The sequence below is a fragment of the Mytilus trossulus genome, chromosome 1, assembly GCF_036588685.1.
Source record: "Mytilus trossulus isolate FHL-02 chromosome 1, PNRI_Mtr1.1.1.hap1, whole genome shotgun sequence".
NCBI classification, from domain to species: Eukaryota; Metazoa; Mollusca; class Bivalvia; order Mytilida; family Mytilidae; genus Mytilus; species Mytilus trossulus.
In genome coordinates, this window is record NC_086373.1 from 54,832,582 (window position 1) to 54,855,673 (window position 23,092).

Sequence of the window (23,092 nt, forward strand, 5' to 3'; positions counted from 1 at the left end):
AGCATACTAGTATTATAATTACTTGCAGTATATTTTTAGTATGTCAATATCAACAAGACAAACATTCTAACTAATCCTTAAATAGATTATTTGTCTGATCTATGGTCGGATTGTTGTCTCTTTGACACATTCCCCATTTCAATTCTCAATTTTATTTGAAAAACTCCATTGAGATCTATGATCTCTTTTAATTATATCTCGTGCGTATTAATTTGTTACTTGCTAATATTCTAAACGATCAAAGATATGTGGTTCTATGTTAAATTGTTACTGCACTAGCTTAATACCAAATTCAAAGTACACATTAATATGTTTGTCTCTTTGAATTTGACTAAAAAAAACTTCTACCAACAAAAATATGAATTATTTTTGGATTAACTTGACACATGTCCAATGTATCGTATCGTTTTAAATATTAATGATATTTTTTTGCCAAAAAATTCCAATGAATTAATAAAACAAACCGTTAAATGATCATAATCATACTTGATCGGCAAAAATGTGACCACATAAATCGAAAAGTTAATCAATAGGTATTTGTAAAGAAAGAATCGATTCTTTGATGCGCTTTATAAATAGTATCAATAATATAAGAAGGTAAACAATGCACAGTATATGCTACCTATACCACGAAATGATTCGGAGGTTGCAACATACCGGAGCTAATTGATGCAATATTGAAGTTCTTGATTGGAGGTCAAAATAGAAGTTGTGGTTCCTAGAATAATCATTGTAATGTGTTGTTTAATTAAAGAGATTATTAATTAGATCATTTTTAATGAAAAAAGTTAACAAGTTCAATTTCAGTATTTGCAATCTTAACTTTATACCGATCTAATGCAGTTTCTTAAAATATCTGCAGGTACATGTATCTAGGATAAATAAAGAGATGTGGTATAAATGCCAATGAGACGACTATCCAACAATATACATTTTAAAAGTAGATTTTAGTATCTATAGGTCACCGTTCGACACTCAAAAAATGGGCAAAGCCCGTAACGTATTTTTGCATCTTAAAATAAGCACCGATAAATAACAATGTAAAAATGTTGAATATCAGCGAGGACATATGTTCACATCACACGAATGGATAACAAAAGTCATGTTCCTGATTTGGTCCAAGCATTTTCTTATGTAGAAAATGGTGGCATATAGACGTTGTTATATATATCTAGATTAACCTTTTCACTTGAATGAACGTAGCGTACAATTTCATTACATTAACAACAATGAGTGAACAAAACAAACAGACGTAATAGATAAAATTGTCAAAAATAGGAGAACAGCAGTCAATATGTCAACAAAGCAACACAAAAAGGTATACAGACACAACACGCCAGCAAAAACGGAAGACAAGAATACACAAATTCATTATAGCACAACAACGCAATGATGGGATGTGTAAGTACCGAGCCACGTCAAATAGACATTTGCCTAAGAGTTCGGAATTTTTGTTATTTTACTTATTTCAGCAAATGTGTGATGATATCTTTTTACATTATCTGTTTGATGAGTCTCCTTTTTTTTGATTTATTAGTCTGGAACATGTCTTTTAAATATTTAAGTTATAATTGTCAAATTTGTATTTCCATTAAAACACGACGGGTACAAATTTACCAGACGTTGATCAGGATCTGTGTAACCTTTCAGAGCACATAAGATCACTCAGACTATAATGGTTGGGTTCAATTTGGTCATCCTTTAGTTTTCTATGTTCTGTTTTGTAAACTGACTGTCGCTCGTTTATCTTTTGGTTTTTCCATGGCGTTGTCAGGTCGTCTTCGACATATGAGTCTTTTGTCTCTCCTATTTTTTTTGTGATTTCCATGTTCGCGTTTTGTGGTTATATTTTTTTACCGTGGCTTAATAATGAATTGCATATATAGGCGTCAGAATTCGAATGCATCTTCAACCTCTATTTTTCAATTACCGGGAGTAATCATGATCACCAACCGATATTTTGTGGAAATATATATTCTTCTTTATGTTAGTTGTTGTTGCGCTGACCGTCGAATCGAGTAATTTACAACTGATCTTTACACTTTGTTTTTATGTTGTTCGTTTACACCACTGTCCCAGGTAAGGTCAGAGTTGAGTTCTTTATATTGAAACATATTTTACTCCTTAACGTTCTTGATCTGTCTCTCCAAAATTATGATCATGTAATTCTAGGATTCCATGGGTTGCTTTCTCAGTTTCTGTCATATTTGTTCTGTCATAAGTTAGGCTGTTGGTTTTCTCGTTTGAATTGTTTCATATTTTGCATGCATGTCATAGCCTTTTCATGCTGACAATGCAAACTGGGTTTTCTCCCTTTGTTGAAGACCGGAAGCTGATAAATAATTGTTTTCTTCCACGTCATTTTGACTATGACGGATAGTTGTTTCATTGACATTCATATCACATCTTCGTATTTTTAATTATTTAGGCCTAAGTCATCTACTGAACAGTATTCTTGACTTTTTAATAAGGTTTAAATGCCGTTTTCGTGACCAGCATATAAACTCATTTGCAAATTTTCTTGACGATAACAGTTAGCTATACCCGTCATTTTACATTTGGGATTTCTATCCATTGATGACAAATATAGACAAACTGGTAGACGCAATTTATCTGATTGTATACGTTTAAATATTAATTTGAATATAAAGTCAATCATCATCATTATTGAATGAGCCAGTGCAGATATTCTAAAATTTCAAATAATTTACGGCCTTCGAGTAGTTAACTTTGTAATGCTCTACGAATACCTTTTGCGATATTAGTAAAATCTAATTTTTACGATGCATATTATGAAATAAACATTTTGAAATAATATATATAGGCAGCAATTTTTTCAAACAACCCTGAGTTACAAACTAGAGGCGTCCTATATCTGTTATATTTCCTATTTTGGAAATTTCTAAATATTATCTTTTAGCATCTCTATACCTTGCATTTTGCATATATTGCTAGAAAATTGTATTAATACATTTGGGAAGACTGGAAACAGTTTTATCTTAATATCTTTTGTAGTTTCAAGATGGAACCTGGAAAACCTGGAATTGATTTCAAGCTTGTAGCATCCAACGTCAAACCCAACTTCTTATTCTCACATCCCGCGGTTTTTGATGTGATTTAAATGAACAAAGTTTTGTGTTTTTTTTTAGTATTGATTGATATTGACCTTTCGTTACTTTTCTCTCTGGGTTTTGCAATATGATAATTGACCTATAATTTGCATTGCCCTCTTTACTTCTTCTTTCTCTGATTACAAATTTTGTAGAAAAATAAACATGCAATTTTTTTTAAATCACGTTAAATAGTTTCGCATGTTTTTCTTTTGAACAATTTTCTCATTTATAAATTTGAGCAGTAATTTCCAAATTTACAGTATCTGCTTGCAGTGATTATATTTCGTGAAGAAAGAAAAATTATTTCAATTTGTTAGGACATTTTAGAACAGTGTAGAATGTGAATACTATAATTTGTCCCTTGATTAATTATACTTTAATTGTTCAACATGGATGTTTAATTTGTTTAAATTACGTAACGATATGAAAAAGAATTTCAAAAGTGGCATCGTGTAGTTGTTGATTGATGTCGATTTGTCGTGACAACGAAATCTTAATTGAAGTATTCGTTGTAAATGCCAAAAAATGTTGGTTATTCCAAACTTGGAGCAAAGGACCCTGAAACTTGTTTTGTTAACTGTTTAATGAATTCAAAAGCGATATGGATGATATCTAAGTTACAATGATAAATTGGTTTTACTTTTCTAGTTTTTATTGTACGTTTTTGTATATTCCAATGGCCATTGCATTGTCCGACATAACTATAAAGGGGCAGTTTAAATACGTTATTAATTTTTCTTTTCAATATTTCATCTTATTTTCCCTTATTTTTCTTGATACAGATCGAATCACTACTATCTTAGAATATATGTATTTATATGTTCACAGTGCTGTTTTCGAAGTGAACACTTCAAAGTACAAAAGGAAACCGCTGACTATGCGGTATGGGCTTTGTTCACTGTTGAAGGCCGTATGGTGACATAAAGTTGTTAATGTTTGTGTCATTTTGATCTTTTGTGGATAGTTGTCTCATTGGCAATCATACCACATCTTCTTTTTTATATTTCAAAAGAGGGTTTATGCCGGCTTGGTCGCATGCGGTATTAATTCGTTCAGCGTAGTGTTCTTTCTTTAAATGCGTTGATTGAACATCTCTGATGGACTCTGATATATCTATTTATCAAACTCCGAAACAGTGGTGACGTTGCTTCGCTAAACTATCATTAAAGTCAACGTAGCGTAGTAAAGAGGACGTAACCGCTGTTTCGGAGTTTGTCTATTTATATGTCTAGACTCCATTATTAGTAAGATTAACATATGATATTGAACAGATCATTGTGTATTGTTATATAAAGATGTTTGATCATCTTCAGCTGAGGCTTTTATTGTTTATTATATGTTATTTTTATGCTGATTCATTCATGAATATCCCATTCCTCCCTTTAAATATGTAAATGTAGATATATTTTTTTTTGCGAATATATGGAAATTTTGAGGTTCTAGTGGCAAAGTTTGTCACATTAATTATTTAACAAATTTTAATAATTGTAGAGAAAAGGAAGCCAGTAAAAACTAATGAAATATTTTATTTGTAAAGTATACAATTCGGAGTTTTAATATATTTTATTTATGCTTCACCGTATCATTCATTTCCTTGCAATATTCAGTAACTATATGTATTGCGAAACTTATGTCTTACAGAGAACGCATCTAATGAATGAATTTGTGTACGATTGCAAATATAACTCATTTGACCCACATCAACATAAATAGTCCAAGCATAAGACAAAAATAGAGAGCAATTATAAAAGTAATCAAAATATCTCAAGAACGTCCATCAAGTTTCTAATTATGGGATAGGCAATTTCAGACGTTTTATGTCAAATGTTTTCATTTGAAGTATTTTCATAAACTAAAACGAGGAAATACTAAGTATGTTTACTAAATTTTGCAAGTTGCAATAACTGATTTTAGGCTATTGGTACTGATTTTAATAATCCTATTATGGATAAGTATTTTACTTTTTACGTACATGTAGCAGGAACTCAAAGCGATAAAACACGTCATTTCCGAATTATATGTAAGCTTTGGGAGAGTTTGTCCTTGAATTAATTTTATTTTCTTCCTTGTTTTACTGTTCTAACATTGTATATGATTATATTTGTTTATCATAAAGATTTGGAACAGTGTATGTATATATATCTAATTAATCTAAAGAATTGGAGCAAGGTTTTAAAAATGTATGATATGTTTAAGACCACTGACCTTCAGAAAGATGCTGAGAGCAATGTTTTCTTAACTTTGTAGTTGAAATTTTTCTATAAACATTTCCGAAGATATGATGGCTATCTCTGTTTATACAAGATAACTTTCTAGTCTAAGATAATTAACGCTTATACTATATTGGTTCTCATGAGTACAAAACGGTCAGTCATTCACAACTTTCAAAGCAATAACAGCTACTTTATTCGATTTTCTGTAAATATCAGGAATCATTTAAGAATTTATAATTATTGTGAATGAAAATGTGAAATATTATCAGAACGTACGTGGAATATGAAAATTTGAATAATTATACCACGTTTCCTGTTTTATGAATGGAAGATACTACATGACCATATTTGGAATAACCACTCAGAAACAAGGAAGGGTAGCGATAAGATTTACATTTGTGAAATTCTTGGAGTCCTATAAATTTATACATTCCTTAGTTAACTTTGCATAATCCTTTTACCATTGGAACTAACAAGAAATAGGAGTTTTTATAATTTATTTGGAAAAAAAGCAAACAAAATGATGAAAAGTGTAAACAGTTTTGACCAAATAGTGACAATTCTTGCAGCAACAGCACTAATATGTTTGAAAACAGCAAAAGGTGAGTGGAATTAGTTTTATATTTAACTATTTTGTTGAATTTTTGTGGATGTTTTGAAATACTCAACGACGGATTATATAAACAAAAAAATTAAATTGTTTTAATCAGAGGTTAAGAATTCTAAATTGTTAAAAGATATACATGTATTCGTTTTCCAAGGACGGTATATATCGACCACAAATGATATGAAAATATAGCATCTAATAATAGCCATTCTCAATTTTATATGTTTGCTTATTAATTGTAGCTTATTATCTATTGTAGATAACAATATCCCAGTATATTAGTATTGCCCTTTATTTAAAAAATTATTTCCAAAGAGCACGTGTATCTTGCACTGTGTACTCAATTGAGGATGTCAACACCAAAAAAAAAATGCAGTTCTGTAATAATTTACATATTTTTTCATTATGAAAGTTCAAGCAAAACTCACAAAAATCCACCAATTCCTTTTATATTCAAAAGATATGCAATTGAGTTTTAAACCTCATGTCACGGATGAATGAATAATGTAAAAAACTATATCAAAGGAGCGGGATAAGCAATCCGATTATAGAGAAATGGCTAAGCATTGGCAACATATGTGAGTCTAAAGCTTGTAATTATCTTTTTGTGGTGAATAATGAAAAAATACTCTATCTTGTTTTCCTCATTTTATATTTCTTTTTGAATATTTAAATCCTTTACCCCTAGTACATGGATTGTATAGTTGTATACAATATTGGTTAAGGGCCAGCTGAAGCCCGCCTCCGAGTGCGGGATTTTCTCACTGCGTTGAAGACTCTTTTATTGCATTTGGCTGTTGTCTGCTCTTTGGTCAGTTGTAATGTCTTTGGCCCATTCCTTGTTTCTATTTTCTAATCTATACATTATTGAAATTACATTATTGAAATGTAAACTGTTGCTACGGTCACTTCGTGGACAGAATGGTTTTTTTCAAGCATCATGCACAATCAGTAATTTCAAGACAACAGTTTCCATTCAACTTTATATTAATGTATTCTTTTTACATTTAATCCACTGTTAAATAAGTTGAATCAAGCAAATGGATAGATGTGTTGAGAAACCATGACTCTGGAAGCTTATATATAAAGTCTATTGACCCTTTAATGTTATTATAAAATATTAAACACATAAAGTAGAAAGTTGTATAAAATGAGACGAACTTTTTCCACAGATACCAAAATATTATTCAGATAATTCATTGGTTGATCAATTGTTGCTTCACGCCGTCTTAGTGCGACATGATTGATTGATTGTTGGTTGCTTAACGTCCAGGGGCAAATATTTGATGCATGTCAAGGACGACCTTAGCGTGACATGCTATGTTGCACACACTTATTGAAAGTACAATTAGTGTATTATATTTTATTTTATATTTCCTGTTGTATGACCCTTTAGGCATATTAAACTCACAAAAAAAAACTTATTTTAAAGTTGATCTTTGTATTATGATCATTTTATCAAGAATAAAACATAATTATTCAGCGTAAGAATCAAAACTCAAATTCGAAGTTAAACTTTTGAAACCATCTTTAATTCACTTGCAAGACTTAAATGGGTTAAGGTGGTGCTATGCATAAAAATGGATGATGTGGTATGATTGACAATGAAACAACTCTTTACAAGAGACCGAATGACACATAAATTAACAAAGATAGGTCACCGAACGGACTTCGGCAATGAGCAAATATCTATGTCCTTTTTGTTTCCACACATAAGTATTTTTATTTGCATTTTTGATTAGTAATTCTTTCAAATTAAAAACTAGCTACAAATGATCTACGGAGTGGATAATGAAAAAGTACAAAACATTTATAAAAAAAGAGGGACGAAAGATACCAAAGGGACAGTCAAACTCGTAAATCTAAAACAAACTGACAACGCCATGGCGTAAGAAACCATTACCGTCCTTGTTCTGATGTGTTTGTTGGTTATGCACGGATTCATCATACAAAAGATAAGGAACTAAAGAAATAAAACCGTTATTGGGGTATACATCGACATACATATGTATACAAGTGTATACTATTGAGAAAACTACATCGACATACATATGTATACAAGTGTATATACAAGTGTTTCGTCCTTAAAATATGCATAGAGATGTTCTTTTGCATATCTGCTATCCTCCTATTTCTCACTTCAAGTCCTTAATCTTTTGAATATGCAGTGTTTACATGTATTTTATGATTGATAGATATTTGGTAGAACGAGTGTAAGTATTCTTTTTCGGCCATTTTCTTAGAGAATAACTTTCAGATTTATAACAAATGCAGTTGCAATTTTCAAAGTGACGATTGAAAATGAAATATGATTTAAAGGATTTAATCGTTAAAACGTTCTCTTTTCGTTCACGGTGTGTAGAACTGTCTATTTGTGACCTGAAAATCTATGTATGCAAATGATTGAGCGTTTTGAACTCTCCAAGAATTTAGCTGAAACAACAGAATTACATTTACTAGTATGGTTTCATATTACAGAATTATCGTTGATAATCAATACAGAAAATAATTAGTTTATACCTACATATTGTCAATGGACACCTGATTTATGAATGTCAATATTAATTTACACATATTGTTAAGAACTATTCAAGGATTCAATCTTCATTAGGTTGATTACGAAATAACGTTTTGGGTTATTAGTTTCAAAATGATTATTTCTCTGACAAATATTAGTACTTATTTTTTTACTAAAGTAATAGGCAGATTAATAAATATGTAAATACATATGTACACAAGCACTAGAAGAATAGCTTATCGTTTATTGACGGTTAAAAACAAAATTAAATACGGTTCTGCAATTACAATCTTATTTGAAATTTTTGTAATTCAATATTTCGCACGTATCATTTACATGTCTGCTGTCGTGATTGTTATGGATATTGTCGTAAAAAAACCCAACCGAATCTCAGTATTCTGAACAAAATTATAGTTCACATAGCGGTAATTTGAGCATTCAGCTTAATTTTATATATTCTACACTGTAGCATATAATTTTTAGTAGAACTATTAGAATAAACCAGCAGTAAACAATTAAGCAGTAACCGTTAGGCAATCACCAATAAATACTTATTTTTCGTACAATCTATCAAAAAGCAGTCCACAAAATTAATCTAATGAGTTATATGACGAAAACGAAATTTAAAGACGTATTCCTAATTATTAAGGAAAATAAATTAGATACGAAGATTTAAAGTGTAAGGCTATATTTAAAGAAACGATAATTTCGCCACTTTTGCAATTATTTAATAAACAGTTCTACCTTGATAATACAGTTCGTTATAGTGCTAGCAATGCATGGACGTAATCGTGTTTGTAAATGCTAAATGCGAGTAGACTAAACACATGACGGATCAAAGGATTCAGTATTAAACATGATTTGCGATAACAACTGTTTTCCGCAAAACCAGCCGTTTAATAGTTTTATTTTTTGTCCATTCAGCTCTGGAAAAAGGTTTGGATCAGTTTGATAGTTTTATTTTTGTCCATTCAGAACTGGAAAAAGATTGAAGCAATTTAATAGTCTATTTTTGTGCATTCATTTCTTAAAAAGAATTGGTGATCAAATAAACGGATCATTTGCTATCCAATGTGATGACGGTTTTCATACGAAAGGACAGGAAACAGCTAGGTGATAAACAAAACCGATCTTGTGGTATCCAATATGCCGAATGCGCTTATACGAAAATAACTATCATACCTAGCGGGCAGCTTCCGATATCAATAATCGGAATAAATATCCCGCTTGCATTCTGATTGATGTAGCCGCTTTGTCATACGTTAATTGTCGGTTCCGCATAACGATCTGCTAACCATTCGCTAACGACAGTAATGTAAATATGTACATTTTGTAGTTGAAATAGACCAATAACTCATGGAATAATTCACAGACCTGCAGATAAACACAACCCGTTAAAAGAGATAAAACAACAATTTGAAAATATATGTCATGCGTCCGAAATGATTTTCTGGATTTTACCATCATCGAAAACAATAAAAACCGAATATTTGAAAGACAAGGATGTATTAGAAGCGAAACAGTTGTAGCTCTGATATATGACCATTTATTTGTGATGAGAAAAGCGATAACACTTAAATAAAATTGGCTGACGAGCAGTTAAAACTTTAAAGCTTGTTGTGTACTTTGTCAATGTTTTGGTTTTGCATGATACATTTTTGTGAAAACAATCCTATTGTATGTTTTGTAAATGTGAATGGGATAGTGACTGTCCCTTGGGTAAATCATTTTTCCATTACTCTTGTAATAATTAATCACGCCGCCGCCCACTACTAGTAGTAAAAATAGAAACATAATTAAATCTGCATGTTTAAAATCATATAAATACAGATTTGTTTCGTATAATTTAATATTTTGGTTCATATGTTATGAGATTATATTGCAATTGGTATTTGATGTCAACACGCAAGCGTATCATAGAGCAATAAATGATAAAACATTAATTGATATTGCTCATGCAATTAGACTATGTGGATTTCAACATATAAAGTTACAACGCGGAAATATACCCATAATTGTTTCGAATACAATAAGCAAACAGTTCCATCTGCAATGATAAAACTATAATTACGCAATGAGAATCGACGGATGACATTCAGGACAAACAAATCGGTTGTTTGAGCGCCAATGGATATGTTTTAGCGCCTCTGCTTTAATCCATTTTTAGCAAACAATTAAACTATCAATGCTCACTTTAGCGACAGAAAATCCATTTTTTACTTATTTATTATAATAATTGTCGAAATGTACTTCTGTTCATGTAAGCCAAGACAGCACACTATTAAAATGTCATTTTCATTAAAATGCTAACTTTACTCAATAAAGCCAATGATCTCATTTACACCATCGGTTTCTGAACTTTAAAAGTTTAAAATATTTTTGTAACCAGATTTGTATTTCAGTTATCGTACATGATATAAATGGCTCTTGATATACTACCTCGACAATATTTACAAAATAATATCTGAATTTCTTGGCTTTTTAATACATTTTAAATGCAAGCATGGAATACATTAGATATTGCACCATTCTGTCTTTTAAATAGTTTTACATTGTAACACCCTTTTTGTCACTTTCAGAATAATTGATAAGTATATGGAAAGTTTCATGGGTGCTCTATCTATCATAGGATTGCTCTTTATACTGTAAAGTTAAGCCTTGCTTGAAATTGCGATATGATTTTATATTATTCATAATACAAAAGCCTGCTGTTCTCTGCTCGTGGGAGTTATGATAACGAGCATTCCATGCTAATAGTGCTACTTGAAGAATTTCATTCATAATATCAATATGAATGTACGGATATACTACTTATAATTTGTCATTCCAGCTGAGAAAATAAAGTCTTGCCAAATTGCTGATATTCATTTATCTCTAAGAAGAATCGGTGCGTTGTTTATTAATGGTAAAAAAAAAAAAAAAAAAAAAAAAATAACCAGCTATAGAAGGATTGTCACCACCTTGGTCCAAGGAAAACCGAAAATAAAAATCTCACAACCAAAAATACCAACAAAAAACCCTGATGTGAGCTCTTTAGCAATCAATTGTTTCCTTTCATGCCTATATCCACGCGTGAACTCATTTAAAACAACCATTCTCTGAGCATGGAATGATAATCTAATATGGTTCAATTATTACGTTTATGAAACATTGCTTAGGTTTGATTTAAAAATTAATTCTTATTGAATTGTGCAAGAGTGTTAGGTTGTTTTTTTTTAGGCAGATAGTCTTGCCAGAAAGGTGCGGTTTTTGACTTTTGGCTTGTATGCACAATGTTTAGTGCCGAAATATATAAGAATTCGAAATATGTATAAAACACTGAAAATCTGAAATAACAATAAATAAAACCAACATAAAAAAAAGATGTGGTATGATTGCCAATGCGACATTAACAGATATAAGTCACCGTATTAGACCGTTGTTTTTCCCGTTTGAATGGTTTACACTAGTAACTTTGGTGCCTTTTATAGCTTGTTGTTCGGTGTGAGCCAAGGCTCCATGTTAAAGACCGTACCTTGACCTATAATGGTTTACTTTTATAAATTGTTATTTGGATGGAGAATTGTCTCATTGGCAATCATACCACATCTTCCTATATCCAAGTAAACAGCAAGGTCGACGATCTTTAATTACAAATTATTGTCATAAAACTGGATGGTTTTTTTCTAAATGAAAATATATATAGACTATATGTGGATATTTCAATCATACTAGCACACACCCGTGACATCGCGGGTCCGTGACTGAAATAAAGTATAAAGCCGCAAGCCTTACTTTAGTATTAGTATTGTCATCTGATAAAATCATGCCGATTATAAGATACACAGTTTTCTCTGCTTTCAAATCTTTCTGTTTGAACCCGTCGAACTGGAACTTATCAATTATTGGTCATGATAAATACTAATTATTTGGAAAACAAAAGATCCAGGAATGGATAAAATCATGCGACATTAACAGATATAAGTCACCGTATTAGACCGTTGTTTTTCCCGTTTGAATGGAGATTTTTTTAATCAACAGCATTGACTTTTTTGTCCTATATTAGTTATAAATCAAGTTGAATTCTTTGATTCGCTGTTTTACGTCACTCATGCCCGCTAACAAATTGAAAACTGCACCTATACGCCTTATTTTTAGTCCAGATTTTTAGTGTTCGTAGTGTTATCTTAGAAAGTCTTACTGATTAAAATACTACAATAGGTAACAATTTGACAATTTAGTAGTGCCAACCCTGTGATTATGATCCGTGTATATAGCATATAAATCCTGCATACACTGTTTGGTGGTGCCCCTGTCAGATGCGGAACGTACAGATAAGGTAATAAGTAACAGGTGATTATACTATTGGTATCGGTATCGGACTCGACCCTGAACTTCTTAATTATTGGCAATATTAATTATATTAATTACGGGGGAAACAAAAGGGCCTGGAGTGGTGTAATTTTTAATCTACTTCTTTGTACTATATAAGTTGTATATACAGTTGAATTCTTTGATTCGTCGTTTTCACGTGATGACGGCTGACAAATTGGACCTCGTAATTTCAGTATTATAGATAGTATTATAGATATATCTATCTGTATCTTGTAAACATAACGCCATGCTGCATGCAAATGTTAAAAAGGCAAGCGTATATTTGTACCCATTGCATACGCCACATATCGGTATGTTTCTATTCAAGAACTTTGGTCGAATATTTTCACTGTACCTGCTAAAATGAGACTCATCTGGTAAATAATCGATCTTTAATAGTGCCACTTGTTTTAAAGCTCCTCTTTCGAGTGCGCTTGCGTTCACCTACGTTTTCTTTGTTGAACTTGGTTTTTGACAATTTTTAGTTCTCCCTTTGCTTGGTACTTTTTGAACTGATGGTTGCCCTGTCGCCTTTTGTACATTTCAATACCATGTTATACACGCCCATCATTGGCTGGTGCCTTCGAAAACCGGTGAATCAAATACATATCATATCAGTCTATGTGAAGTACCAAATGGAACATATACCTTGCCCATCGTGTTTTATATAGTTACATTACCAAAGATAGTATATGGGGTGTGAAATAAATGTCTAAAAAGAAAAAAAGCTTAACACTATTACAGAAAATGTAATGTTAACTTTTTTTTTAAATTGGGCTTTAACCAGTATTTTTTTTACTTTTTTTTATGCATGGCTTAGCATTGTGAAACCTCCCATCTTACATTCAGCTTCCATAGCATCAAATATTCAAAGAGAAACCTCAACGTCGTACAGTCTTTTCACGTTTTGCAATCTCCAGAGTAATAAAAATACTAATAAAACAAACAGGCAAATTAATGTTTACCTTCAAATATTATTAAATCAATATTACGGTATCGACCGTGCTAGACCATCACATTATAAATTTGGTGGGTTTGCTTTAAGTCATTCACATTTTATATCATTTTACCCATGTGGGAGTTTTAAAGGCTCGTTTAAAGGTTAAAAGCTAGCAAATTAATTGAACGAAATGTTAAATGATCGAGGACAAAACGATTAAAATTATTTTTTCTTTCACTCTTTTTAATGTAATAATTGTTCACAAACTTTCTATTTCTAAAGGGTTTAAACGATTGGTAATTTTAGTGTATTAAGGGGGCTCGCGGTTATAAATCAAATTTTTGTTCTAACATAGGATTTCGCAGGTCAAACGGCCAGAACCTAAAAATGAGTTATAATGAAGCCAAATCATTAGTGTTCAAAATACTTCCGAATATTATATTCTTAATTTCAAGCGTAAATACATACAGAAATAACTTTTAACAAAGGGCATGGGGTATCAAATCAACTAATAAATGTTGTTCATGTATTTGTTTATCATGCTACCATTGATTTGGTCCCACTTCAGTTCCGTGTTGGTGTCATTGTTTAAAAGTAATGCTTTTGTACTGGAAAACAATCAGTTTGCAATTCAATGTAAAATTGCAAAACAAACTATATGCTTTTCCAAATTCATTCATTAAATGAGGAGTTATTGCAACTACACTAGACATGCTAAAATTCTGTTTCTTTTCTTTCTTTCTTTCTTTCTTTTCTTTCTTTCTTTCTTTCTTTCTTTCTTTCTTTCTCTTTCTTTCTTTCTTTCTTTCTTTTCTTTCTTTCTTTCTTTCTTTCTTTCTTACTTTCTTTCTTTCTTATTTGTTTGTTTACTGAAAATTGCCGGTAAACTGAATCCCTGGTAGAAAATCTTCCTCTACAGATGTCAGTATAATGGTAATCTCTTACGGTTATAGCAGTAAAATTGTTAAAGGGGCAAAACTGAAAGAAGAAAAAAAATAAGGAAAGGACATGACACAGTTTCTAATATCAATGTAGAATTGGAAAACAAACTATATGCTTTTCCCAGAACAGAATCTACAAACGTTTCTTAATATTAATGTAGAATTGGAAAAAAAGCTATGTGCTTTTCCCAGAATAGAATCTACAAACGTTTCTAATATCAATGTAGAATTGGAAAACAAACTATATGCTTATCCCAGAATAGAATCTACTAACGTTTCTAATTGGAAAACAAACTATATGCTTTTCTAAATTCGTTCATTAAATGATTAGTTATTGCAACTACACTAGACATGCTACAATTCTCTTTCTTTTCTTTCTTTCTTCCTTATTTTTATATTAACTGAAAACTGCCGGTATACTGAATCCCTTGTAGAAAATCTTTCTCTACAGATGTCAGTATACTGGTAATCTCTTACGGTTATAGCAGTAAAATTGTTAAAGGGGCAAAACTGAAAGAAGAAAAAAAATAAGGAAAGGACATGAAACAGGCATTCAACTACAGTTTCATGAGTTCTCTTCTTCGTGTCGCGAAAGAATAATCAGCTTTATTAAAAATAAAGTGCGTTTTAAGTGCAATATGTTGAGAGTATCAGGCACATTTAAAGTCCAAAGTCTGAAATAACCACAAGGTCTACCAACGACCTCTAATCAACGACCGTGGAATACATATGCTAAAATAATCATTAGATAATGGCGATTTAATAGATCATTTGCTGAAACCTAAAAGATTGCGTGAGCTTATTCTTTTAACTGAACCAGCGCAAATTTTGACACATTCCTGAAGAAATATGTTTTTATTCTATTTTTAGAACTTTAACTATCTAAAATAAGTTTCTGTAATCTTTTATCTTTAGTTGTCAATATATTAATACATATTCGAATCGGAACGCAGCAAGCCTATAGAGAAATCAGAGATAAAGGGTCATAATTATTACAAAAATACATATCTAATATCTATACCAAGTTGCGTTAAATATGATAAAGAAATATCTGAAATGCATTTAAGACAAAAATAACAAACTAATGAATTTTCAAACAGGCAATTATTGATAAAGTTTTCATTGACATTGTGTCGAACTATTTTGACATCTTAAAACTTTTTTTGGCATTTTGGCGCGAAAAAATAAAGAGGAAAAACCAATTATGATTACAAAAAAATCTTATGAAGGACATTTCCTAAGCGTGTTCTTAATATTGTATATATTCACATTATCACATCATCATATGTGCATGTGTACTTTAAAATTTTTTGAACATCATGTCGTATTATTGAACTTGTAAAGCAGATTATAATTTCTTACAGGTGACTGAAGACACTTAGAATGTATACGACTTAGTGATTATTCAGTGTTGATTTTATGTATACTCTTGTGGAACTCTTTGATATTTATCCGACGTTCATTCTCTTTCATTGATGCTTTCTTACATATATATATATCTATATTTAATACGTTTCCCTCAGTTTTAGTTTGAAACCCGGATTTGTTTTTTCTCGATCGATTAATGAATTTTGAACAGCGGTATACTACTGTTGCCTTTATATATCCTTTATTCTAACATGACGTCCTTCAAACGCTTTGAGTACACACCCGTGGTTAAATTTGAATATATTGCATGGGCTGTTCCGATCGTACTCCCACGTCATATCCTTTTTTTGAATGAGTTTGCGACGTCATAAAACGATGACGTTAGAATATGAGCATTTTACGGGAAAATACACGCTTGTATTACCGATTATCATCACAACATGGAAACGTGAACAGACGATGCTAAAATGTGTTATAAGCCATATTTGTTTAAACATTTAAGACATACAAGTAAATTATCATTTAAACTAATTCAAAACTATTTATATACGTTATTTCAAATAGTTTAAGCATGTCACTAATTCAGTTTTCTCCGTTCTTTTACGCCAATTTAAAAGTGTGTTTATTTCTGGGAATGGCAAATATTTGCCTCCACCTAGAGCGCTTCGATCCAAAAGAATTGCCGTATTTGACCTATTAGAATTGAAATAATTCATGGGGGCTTGAATATATCTAGATTTTACCACGGGTTGTCCCTTTATGCCGATATTTTACCCCTCGCTATCGCTCAGGGTAAAATATTTGTCATAAAGGGCCAACCCGTGGTAAAATCACGATATATTCAAGCACCCATGAATTATTTCTTAATTTTCATAAAGTCAATGCATAACATCGATACAAAGTTAATAACTACTAGTATTTATGATTTCTACGAAATATGGGAGAGAGGTTAAAAGTCAACAAGAGGGCTGATTATAAGCATTAAACGCCATAAAATAAATTAAAAATTGCTTTTTTGTGTTTCTCGTTTGGTGTTCGTAATCGAATGGTTTTACACAAGTCATTTTGGGGCCCTTTATTGCTTGCTGTTAGGTGTGAACCAAAATGCTGAAGACCGTAAATTGACTTACTTATACTGTTTACTTCTACAAATTTACCACATTTTCTTAATTATATCTTTTTAGTTGTAAAAGCAACAAGAACATGAAATGGACTTTTAAACCAAAGTTGACGGCGTTAAATTTACTACATTTGGTCGACGCTCTCTGTACAATGAGCTCTATTTTATACATATTGGTATTTTTCAGGTTATGCCATCGGATATCAGTTTGAACTATGTAGCTATTTAGATGGTACATGTAATCCACAGTGTGAATATAAGTTTGTACATTCATGGGGCATATCACTGTGTTCTTCCCCTATCGACAGCTGTTGTGCACCTCCAGCATATGGTATGTTTACTAAATAACAAATACGTTATGTTGTTAAAAACATATATTCATACAAATATAGAAGATACATATCTGAAAGAGATTACACTAAACGGTTGACTATGGGAAATATGTTTTTGAAAAGCTTTGGTGAATGCAACGAAAAAAATGAACCTTTACAATAAATGGTTAAAGTCACAAGAAACGAGTGACTGATGAAAAATAATGGTTATCCAATTCTTGAACCAATGCATGTATATATCATAAACTTAGTGTTCTGTGCACGATTCTATAATTTTTTACGCAAATATATCGTATAATCGTCAATTCTTTTTCTCTCTGTCTGTTAGGATTTAACTAATATGGCAGCTATTAAATGCCGTGTTTTGACTCCGACGTTTACCGATTGTCACCTTAGAGTAAACAATCAACAAAAAAGCATGGATATTGAGCACGTGTTTCATATGTACAATCAGATAGTAGTTTATTTCAGTAACAGATTCATGCGTATTGCGATCACCGGATTTTTACGAGAAGGTTCACGTTAAGGTCACTTTGCATACGGAAAATATGTCGGCGAATTGCTTCTTGGAATCAAGCAATTAAAAAGGAGTAAACTTCTTCTAAATGTGGACAAATTAAAGAATTTTCTTCAGAAAAAAGTATATGTACACAAGTTTAATAATGAAAACTATCCATTCTGTTATAAAAAAAAACATGCATCATTTTTTTTTAATTTGAGGTTTCATAGGATTTTTATTGATAATTTGAGGTTTAACTTTCGGGGTCAATGACATGCACACCTCTCGAACGATGGAAAATGGAACAGTTATATAATACGAAGAATACGATCCGGTCAAGGACTGCTACTTAAATCAAGGACATTTGTGGATGATAATTTGCCTACCGAAAGAATAACAAACTACTCTGATTATGGTTAAACAAGTTTGCTTTAACTTAAATTCAAGAAACGTTTTTTTATGATAGTCACATGATCAGTCAAATATCACCTACAATTAAACAAAATATTTTATCCGCTGTTAACATTTTTTTGATTGATTTTTTGCAGTTGAAAGAATGAGAGCAATGCAGACGACAACGACATTAGCGCCAACAACTACTCCTCAAATAGAACTTCCAAACGCTCTAATCAGCAGAGGTAATGACATTTTGTTTAGCATTGCCCTTTATTTCAGTAAATAAAACATTCATTCACATTTATTGTTCTAAAAGCTTGTACCAAAAGCTTAAATAATCATAGAATTTGTTCCTAAAATCTTTGTCTTCAATTTTGAAAGTTTTGAATCATTTACTTTTAGACCCTGAATGTGGTGTTCCAGCAATTCCACATCGATCAAAACGCATCATTGGGGGAACAAATGCACCACGTGGAGCCTGGCCATGGCAGGTGGCGCTCCGGTTTATGACTGGGGTTTACATGTGTGGTGGAGCTTTAATCAGTGATAGATGGGTAGTTACTGCTGCTCACTGTTTAAAAGGGTAAGGCACACATTCTCCCCTTCGTAGAATTGTAATTGATTTAACTCCAATACTGGTACTATTCTACCTTTTAATTATCAGCAATTTGTCTTTATAAGTAACCTTTATTCGAGACATTCAATTTTTTAAGATGAGTTTATATTATTTTCTATGTTCTTGCATCTATTGGGCACTTTAATTCCACAAGTCTAACATTATTTTTTTAATGATTAACGTTCATTCTAAGTTGTTTGTTTAAAGTAATCTATATATGGACATTATATTTTGCATTGGCTTACATTCTAATTTCTGAACGTAACTTTCAGATTTTGCTTCTTCTCATGACACAAAAACTACTCTCCTATGAATGAAAATATGCCCATCCGAAACAATGTACATTTTAACGCTACTATTTACTTGTTCTTAATTTATAGGGAAATTACACAAGTGATTTATAAGCTAGCATTTTTACATTTGTTATTTTCACAAGACCTAATTATTTGGTGCCTGTTTTTTTAACTTATAATTTAACTGTCGGATATTTTTTTACTTATAGATGGTACAACCAGCCTTCAAGATGGCGTGTTTCAGTAGGTCTCCATTATCTGTATGACGGAGAATCCGGAACTGATATTCCTATCAACAGAATTATACGGGTATGTTCATTTAAAGTGAATGTCTGCAAAGTAATTGGAAAATGCTTTTTCTGCACTGATAATAATGGTGCTGCTTTAGTACTATCACTGGTTTGTGCTAGATACTGAAGACCGCTATTTTTTGTTTGTTTAAGCAAGGCTTTCTTTGATATTTTTTTTAACAAATAGCTTTTTTCAAAGCACTGCATCAACAAATTGTGTACGGCGACCCTTCTTATACTTATTTAAACTAAATACTGACCAAACACTGTTTAGAAGATCCTGCTCCACATGTGATACATGTCGTGTTGCTCCTTTACAAAACTTAGTTTAAAGCCAATGTATCATGCGATTAAGCATCTCGTAGAAGCAATAGGCATCACGTACTAGTAGATTGTTAACTGACTCTAAACCATTTCCAAATTCGTAATCTATATTTTTTAACTGTTGTTGTTTCTAATACATTTCTTATGCAGTTAATGACACGTTTTTCTCATACATTTCTCCTTAAAATCAAGCTATAATATTTCAATCCAAAAGATCAACTTTTTAAATACTTTCATCTCGAAATAAAGAAAATGAATCTATCTTTGAAATATTCATAATTTTGATGAATTAAAATATTATGATAAAAATAAAATTGTTACCATTTCATTAAAAAAAGAGGGACGAAAGATACCAAAGCGACAGTCAAACTCATAAATCTAAAACAAACTGACAACGCCATAGCTAAAAATGAAAAAGACAAACAGAAAAACAATAGTACACATGACACAACATAGAAAACTAAAGAATAAACAACACGAACCCCACCAAAAACTAGGGGTGATCTCAGGTGCTCCTGAAGGGATTAACTTACATCCATAAAATGCACAGTGCTAAGGATTTTACCATGAAATGTAGATGTACAAAGTTAATCTGAAATGGAAGATTCTTTGTTTTATTTAGTATAATTAGACTTACTGGAGGCATAACTATGAAAACAAATATTTTAGAACATTTATTTTATTAGCATCCAAACTACAGAGTTGACCAGAGAGAAAGCGTCGATGAAAATGAGACTGTACCTATTCACAAACAGTACGCCCACGATATTGCATTAATAGAGCTTGCACGCCCTGTAGATCTATCTACCGATTATATCAAGACGATTTGTCTCCCCTCGAATGGCGATTCCCAGTTTCCCAACAACAACTTGAAGAGAAACGACAATAATGCAAATCTGAACCAGGAACCATCAATAGATGAATACATTAACCATCTAAATATACCTGATATTTCTCCAAACTTAGACATGGTCAACCATATCCGATTTAAAAGGGATGTCCCTGATTTATTGAAGCAAATTAGGATTAAGAGAGAACAGAGTAACAGCGTGGAATTGTTTGATGTTGAGAATTCTGACCAGTGTTGGGTGACAGGATGGGGAGATACGAATGGTAAGTATATTATATACTTAACTTACCATGTACGTTTCTCTTCCTCCTTTCCTCGTTTTTGATTGCTATATATCAATATTGTTTCTAGTAACTAGCAAAAAGACAGATACCAATAATGGAACAGGAACTGTTGAAATAATATTTTAGTTTTTTTCTTCTTTATCTTGACTGATCTGTGTGTTTTTTGTTGTTTTTGTTTGTGTTGTTTTAGACTAGTGTTCTATTTCTGTTTTGTACAATGGGTTTGTTAAGCCTGAAAAAAATGTTTTGATTATTAACTAAAACATTGAGTCATGAATGGAATTTAAGCAATCAAAATATTCTGATGGAATTAATTGGGTCATGTTTTGGGTTAATTGATTGACATTTATCAATTATCTGCCAGATAATGCTTAATAGGCATCCAGAGAACCAAGGACTGTTTATCGCTGTCTTGTAAATTCCGTAAAAAAATATCAATCAAGTGACGATATTGGCACATAAACTTGCAAACTTTTATTTCATCAGTGACCTTGATCACTGTTGATAATATACATCTATTCTATTTGCAGAAGACGATACTGAAGCATCCTTGCGGCAAGTCCATGGTCACGTGATTAGCAACACAAGATGTAGTGAGTACTGGAAAACTAACATGGATTCTGACATGATCTGCTTTGGTGATGGAACATATGGACCTTGCTCAGTAAGTAAACCAGACGCAAAGGGGTAGGGAAAATAAGGGGTAAAGATATTATAAAAACTGTAACATTCCAGTAAAAAGTGATAAAAGCAAATCCAGTATACGGATGACACATACTTCTCGATTAACCTTTATCTGGTATGCCTCAGTTTCAGAATTTTAAAGTCCAATAAAACAAAAACAATAAAACCATCTACGTCTCAAAAGGGTGATAATAAAATGCAAAAATAGTAAAAGTTCAACACATGAACACAAATTGCATCTTGCAGATACAATTTTGACAAAAACTGTGTTCTCTCTTCATTTGATACATTCTTTATATTTTCAGGGTGACTCTGGAAGTCCGATGTCCTGCAAACGCAATGGTAGATACTACTTAACTGGAATTGTATCTTGGGGAACAGAAGGTTGTGATAAGCAAGGATATCCAAGTGTCTTCACACGTGTGACGTCATATGTTGACTGGATAAAGCAGCAAACAGGTGCCTGATAATTTTCTTAAATGGTCTGTGAATTATTAATTTGGATTTCAAAGTCTCTCAGGGAATGGCGAAACTTAACAAGAATGTGATTGGCACGACAGCTTATAACTGGCGATATTGTTACTCTTATTTATTGGTATATTTTTGACATCTTTAATTCTAAAACTAAAATATTATAAAGAAGAAAATTGTTTAATTTTGTTTAATAAATTGAAGACAAAAACGTCCAACATATGTTACTTAATAATTAATTACAAATGTGGAAATTTGAGAGAACTGCTCGATGTACTAGTGTTCGGTTACTGTGACAACACACGGCAAAAAGCTGTAAGTGGCAAATAAAATAGGTGATTAATATTTTGTAGTTATCATTAAATGATTTATATTGAACACAGAAACGTATGGTTTTATCATATTTCTAATCATTCCCAACTTTATTGAAATAAAATACCTGTTACTAATTTAATTCCAAATGTGTTCTTTTCTTGACGCATTAGTAGACGGGTGTTGTCGTGTAGTGTTACAAGATGTTAATTAGTAGACGGATGCTTTACATGTAATGTTACAAGATGTTATGCATGATGATGAGGATATACGACAACATAATTGAAACTAACTTGATGAAATTATTACCTCTTTTCTAAAGTTTCTTTTCTTTTCGTGTTCATCCATTGGAATGACATATAGACGTTTTCATAAAACCTTGACACGGCATACTCACTTGAGAATACATCCTAATGAATTGCACTGATTGTTATCTATATCTTCATGTATGTATGTGTTGTCAGCTGTTTCCAACGAAAAATATTTTTACTACATAAGCGGGTTTAGAAACCTATTATAGGAGCTTTGGATATTATAGATGTCTTCCTGGTGAGCAATACAACAGATG

General features: G+C 31.7%; 1 protein-coding gene across 1 annotated transcript; it reads left to right on the forward strand.

Moving 5' to 3' along the window:
• Positions 1-5,466: 5,466 nt before the first annotated feature.
• On the forward strand, positions 5,467-22,666 carry LOC134727584 (mast cell tryptase-like). The gene is made up of 8 exons (XM_063591967.1): positions 5,467-5,928; positions 17,361-17,504; positions 18,553-18,642; positions 18,803-18,983; positions 19,519-19,618; positions 20,610-21,036; positions 21,588-21,721; positions 22,047-22,666. The coding sequence occupies exons 1-8, from the start codon at positions 5,847-5,849 to the stop codon at positions 22,206-22,208; spliced, it is 1,320 nt and encodes a 439-aa protein (XP_063448037.1). The 5' UTR covers positions 5,467-5,846; the 3' UTR covers positions 22,209-22,666.
• The last annotated feature ends 426 nt before the right edge of the window (positions 22,667-23,092 follow it).

Bases quoted from the DNA above. Each gene is read 5' to 3' on its own strand.
- LOC134727584 (XM_063591967.1), top strand. From the start codon at position 5,847: ATGATGAAAAGTGTAAACAGTTTTGACCAAATAGTGACAATTCTTGCA. The intron at 18,984-19,518 runs GTAAGGCACACA...TTTTACTTATAG, and splicing joins GCTGCTCACTGTTTAAAAGG to ATGGTACAACCAGCCTTCAA. The intron at 21,037-21,587 runs GTAAGTATATTA...TTCTATTTGCAG, and splicing joins AGGATGGGGAGATACGAATG to AAGACGATACTGAAGCATCC.